Source organism: Nematolebias whitei, chromosome 13, assembly GCF_014905685.2.
Source record: "Nematolebias whitei isolate Nwh7 chromosome 13, NemWhi1, whole genome shotgun sequence".
NCBI classification, from domain to species: domain Eukaryota; kingdom Metazoa; phylum Chordata; class Actinopteri; order Cyprinodontiformes; family Rivulidae; genus Nematolebias; species Nematolebias whitei.
The window spans coordinates 1,749,283-1,754,920 of NC_056510.1; the positions used below are offsets into that span (position 1 = coordinate 1,749,283).

Below are 5,638 nucleotides of genomic sequence, written 5' to 3' on the forward strand. Positions count from 1 at the left end.
CACACCAGAACCCAGGTCCACACACCAGAACCCAGGTCCACACCAGAACCCAGGTCCACACGGACGGAGCTGAAATGTGTGGCAGTAGCTGAGTCAGGCACAGCTTATAATCTAAGTGCTACACATTACACTTTAATTAAAACCTTGGTGTTAACTGTTAGCAAAATATCTCATAAACTGCAATATTTCAATGAAACATTCGGACAGTAATGACTTGATGTTTGGAGTCAGGCCAGTTCAAGATGGCTGCCACAGCTAACTGACCGTAGCTAACACTGAGCACGCTGTAGTGAACGTCACCGACGAGCTTTTATTTGTTGTGGTGGTCGCTGAGAGTCACCCCCAACTCTCCGAGCTCTGAGCCGGCAGAGATTGCAGTATTTCCAAGGTTTGACCAAAATGGCGCCGTCATTTCCATCATATGATCTGGGTCTAACACTCATCGGGCGATCTGCTCCTGTTAACGCAGTGGTTCCCAGTAAAAATAACGCAGTGGTTCCCAGTAAAAATAACAATCCTGCATGTTGTAGTTGTTTCTCTGCTCCAACACACCTGATTCAGTGATTTCATTACTTCCTCGAGTCCTGCAGAAGCCTGCTGATCACCCGTTCATTCACATCAGGTGTGTTGGAGTGGAGAAGCAACTCTATGCAGCAGGATGGTGTTCCTCAAGGATGAGGGTTGGGTACCACTGCTTTCAGGAATTACGTTTTTTGAATCAAAACTTTTTTTATTGCGATAATTTACATTGAGTTGATATTTGTTGTCTCATACAAGTTTCATCACCCCATCTCCAAGGCCAAGGTCACAAATCAAGGTCAACATTTAGGCATGGTTATTGCTTCTCCAGGCCATTTGCTGCACAACAGTTTGTTGACGGTACTCTTGTTTGTTTGTGTTTGTAGGTTCGCCAAAAGCCTCCAGCTGGGCGCAGTAGCAGGCAGCAGCCAGCAGGGGGGCCCAGCGGCGAGAACAACACTGGCAGTGGAGGTGGCAGCACCAGGGTGTCGCCGGCCGGTACCATCAGAGCTCAGAGCGGGCCACAGGGGAGGCCGCCGCTGGCGTCTAACTTCAGTCTGGATGACATCACTGCCCAGATGGAGAAGGTCAGGACACGGTCTCACGATGACACAAACGTTGATTGTTCATTGGAACAATTCTGTCAACACAATAATCAGAACAACTTGTCGGCTCCACCACCAACGTTTTACATTTCATGTTTTGTTCCTGGTTCAGCCTTTTCAGATGGTTCCGTCCCAGCATCATGTATAAAGCTTAGACAGAGAACGACGGTAGATTGTTGACCTTGGTAAGACTTATCTGCATCCTAAGATCGGGGGATCAAGACCCATTGCTGAACCTGGACTCTGTACGACCCCGAGATAGAAATGGCCCCAGGATGTCTCGAACATCACGTGGACTGACCAGGTCTATGTCAGAACCAGAACATCTGATAACAAACGAGCCACTGGAACAAGACTTTAAACTTTGAGAGGAGCCTGAGAACTGAAAGCTTTGCTTTCCATTTTACTTTTGGAAACTCTAGGAACCTCAAGTAAACCTGCAGTGTGGTCCCAGTGTAAGTGGAAGCTTAGAGGAGACTGTTGGTGCCTGTAAGTTATGGAACGCTCTGCCTTTGCACGTTCGACCGGCCCCTTCACTGTCCATGTTTAAAATCCGTCTGAAAAGTTCTCTCTACTCATCGGGGCTTCAACGAACTGACACTTGATTTTATCTGTTTAACTCGTCGTTTATTGGGTTTTAATTCATTGTGTGCTTAGTTTTGTCACTTTAGTTTTATGCTTTCTTTGATCTTATTTGATGTTCAGCGCTTGGGTTCAGCTGTGGCTGCTGTTAAAGTGCTTTATAAATAAAGTTGATGATGATGAGAGCGACGTGCTCTGTTGTGAAATTCACCTCTGCTTGTGTTTTCCTTAGGCCTCTCTCAGCATGGATGAAGCTGCCCATCAGGGCTCCTCCCACTCACTAAGCTCCGCCTCCTCTTTCACGTCAGCCTCGGTGCGACGGCCTGGCTCCTCTCATCGCCAGCATCGACGCACTGGATCAGTGGGCACAGTCAGTGAGCACGAGGTGAATGATGCTGGGATCTTTAAATCACTGAAACGGTGTGGCACAACATGAACCAGCAAAAGAAAATGTTTACTGGGGGCGGAGCTTGCAGAACATAAATACGACTAATGTGAAAATCTGTCAGTCAACATTGAAAAAACGGAACAGATTTGAAAATCTGCCGTTTTTCACTGTGATCAAATATTCACTGCGTTTCTCTGCAGGTCCGCTCTGCGGTCCACTCGTCCCGCTCCTCTGTCACCTCAGCGTCCGGGGTCTCCGTGAACTCCGCCTCCTCCATGGACTCGCTGAACAGCGTCCTCAACTCCGAGTCCGATGGACAGCCGGGCGCAGCTGAAGAACTGGGCCGGAGTCAGCAGAACACAGAGGTGCACGTTAGCTTCTGTTTCCAGTGTCTGAGTCTGTGCTCATGCTCTGCTTGTTTTAACTGGAAAAACTCCGTTTTAGCTTCATCAGCTAATTTCAGCTGTTATAAAGCAGCTAACGTTCCCGCTGCAGTTTAGCATAAAGTCTCGCCAAAGCAACATTTAACCCTCCTTCGGCTGATTGAAGTCTTTCACACGAGCCGAAACAATCAGGATTTCAGTTGGTCTGTCAGTCAGCTGTTTGAGAATATTTCCCATAATCCCTCAGGGCTGGTTTTCAGCAGCGTGGCTGTGTTTTGTTTAACGAGCCTCTCAAACAGCTGCTGAATAACTAGGATTAAGCAGCTGTTCCAGCATGGCAGTCTTTGAACACTTTACTTAAAAGTTACACGTTGTATTAAATATAAGACGAGTTTAAAGTTTCAGATTAATTCAATCATATTTATTTGTCAAAGTTTTAGCTGCTTTAATCCAAGCATGAAAACAACGTCATGCCATAAGTGTGAGCTCAGACTGACTCTTGGTCTGACTCTCAGCTACTACCACACTCAGCTCGAGCTGAATCTCCGTACACAGACGTCTGTGTGGCCTAATGCTGGTTAGGTCTGGCAGCCATCTTGAACTCGTCTGGCTCTGAAAGAGAACGACTTGTAGACGTTTTTCAGGAAGTTTCAATAAAATCCATGCAGAAGGTCACAAGATATTTTGCTAACAGAAAAACAAATGGCAAAAACATTGTCACCCTTCTCCTTGAGAAGTGGAGGTTGAAGCTCCTGGCCAATCAGAAACGAGGACTGTCCTGCCCCGCCCCACTCAACACGTTGAGCTTTTATTACAAACGTTAACTAAAACCTCTCTGAGCAGCTCATCCAGCTCCACTGGGCGTTCGGCTGCTCTCAGGCCAGACTTTAGCTGATATGAGACCATCACATCAGTTTAGCTCCAACGTTTCTTCGCAGTGAGAGGACGAGGAACTGGAAATACTCTGAGAAATTATTTTGCCGTCGTTTGTAAAAGGAAAACTCAGCAGATTTAAATATCAGGATTTCCCATCGTGCAGAAAACGTTGAGACAGATTAAATAAAAAATCGTTAGTTCTGATCAGAAAGATGCTGCAAAACATAATTCAGACGCATCATTCAAATGATCTGTAGATGGTTCTTTATTGATCATATTTAGATCAAATCTTCAGACGGCTCGTGATGGCTCACGTGTCAATTGAATAAACTAAACTTCTACTATTGAGCATGCATCAGGATAAACTTCTGGAGTTTCATTCGGCCTTTAGCTCGTGCCGCAGTGCATTCTGGTCTATTTCCACCTGCACAACTTCCGCACCTTAGAGCAGTTTGTAGGGCAGCGGTCTGGTCCTGGGTCTGGTTCTGTGAAGGTTTCAGTTGTTTCATGTCCACTTCCCCACCTCCAGCCCCATGAACTCACGTGACCTCTCTCTGTCTTTTTAAAGCACTCCTATCTGGACAGGGAAACCTCTCTGATTCTGAGAAACATTGCAGGGAAACCTTCACACTTGCTGACTAAGGTGACACTCTTCTTCCACCTCTGCACCCCCACCCCCACCCCCAAAGTCCTGTCTGTCGTGTAAAATGCATGTGATAATAAGCATGTGGTGATGTGCACGTTGTTACGTTTCTTTCCACACCTTCCTCCTTTCAGTGTGCACTTCTGAGGACCTCTGTCCCGAAGCTTCACGGGGCTCCGCGCTACGTGTGCGTTTATTTAAGTCAGCATCCTGTGAAGTCTTCTATCTGCAACTGGTCTTTATTTTTCTGTTGGGGGAATAAAAATCTATAAAATTCAGTTCCATGTTAGTTTTGGCCAAAGCTACAAAACGTCGCTCGTTGCCGCAGCTTTCAAACTAGAGCCCGACAGATATGAACATTTCTGATACAGATACTGGGCGAGGCAGGCTGATGCCAGTAACCAGTATAATATATACATCATGGCTGAAAATCTTTGAGCTTCGTCCGTCTCCAAGAATCTACGTAAACATGGAGTGGAGCGGGACTTGTTTATTTAGCACAGCTGTTAGCAACCATGAAGCTAAGCTAATCAGATCCACGCTATAACTGGTCCCACAGCAGGTTCACTGTGGAGCACTGGTCATAAAAACAGTCGTCCTAAGGTGTGGTCATGTTTTCTATCCTCCACTAATCACCATAAAGTTATCAAGTGTGTTACAAAAACATAAATTAAACAAAGAAACGTCTTCCTGTTCATTGTTTAAACAGTCGGTCTTGTACGTGAAGGTTTGATCGCAGCAGAGTTTAGTTTTATTTACAGAGAGGTAAAGATTTCACACGATGCATTTCATTGAGGACGACAAAGATAACGTTACTAACTGATATATTTTACCTCTACGTTAGATTTATTGTTCTGGATAAAGTTTTACAAGGCAGTAGCTGATGCTAGGTTATCTTAACGTTAGCTTGCTAACCTGAGAGGCACGTAGCTAATGACGAGCAGGTTGGAGGATTGAAGATAATTTATTGTTGATTTATTTTACAGATCAGTTAAAATAAACTCACCATGCTCTGTTCAGTCAAATACTCTACACAGAGTTGCTCTCTGCTTCAGCTGTGCTGAAAGTGAAACTTCAGTGAACGGCCATGACTTGAGTCTTCTGGCTCCCTCTGCTGGATACATTGTACAACTACAGCTGGTTCCAGCATCTTAGAGGTGGAAATTAGAAATGTTTGTATGGGAGCATGATGGGACGGTTATCACCGATATGATACGTCCCCATAGGTCTACATCGGCCTAAAATATCGGCCCTACCGATACATCGGTCAGGCTCTGTTGCATACCCCTGATTTAGATGGATGTCCATGTTTTGGTAGGTCTGCTGCAGCTGTGTCGTACTCTGTCCATTCTCTGTGCAGAGCGGAGAAGTGGGCGTGGCAAAGAGCGCTTGCAGGTGACTGAGAGCAGCGAGGCAGAGGAATCATGACATTCTGTTCTCTTTTGAGAAACATTGTTTAGAATATTGTAAGAGTGTGGGAACAGTTTAAAACGTCTTTATCTATCTATCTGTCTATCTATCTATCTGTCTGTCTGTCTGTCTGTCTGTCTATCTATCTGTCTGTCTGTCTGTCTGTCTGTCTGTCTATCTGTCTGTCTGTCTATCTGTCTATCTATCTATCTATCTGTCTGTCTGTCTGTCT

The 5,638-nt window shown here is 45.4% G+C and overlaps 1 protein-coding gene across 1 annotated transcript in view; it reads left to right on the top strand.

Moving 5' to 3' along the window:
* LOC119419441 (ras-associated and pleckstrin homology domains-containing protein 1) overlaps positions 1 to 5,638 on the top strand; it is a 70,528-nt gene that overhangs the window by 35,447 nt on the left and 29,443 nt on the right. Inside the window, exons 6-9 of the mRNA XM_037686744.1 lie at positions 906 to 1,106; positions 1,939 to 2,091; positions 2,295 to 2,459; positions 3,922 to 3,996. Coding sequence (XP_037542672.1) covers positions 906 to 1,106; positions 1,939 to 2,091; positions 2,295 to 2,459; positions 3,922 to 3,996 — 594 coding nt within the window. The remainder of the gene's footprint in view (positions 1 to 905; positions 1,107 to 1,938; positions 2,092 to 2,294; positions 2,460 to 3,921; positions 3,997 to 5,638) is intronic.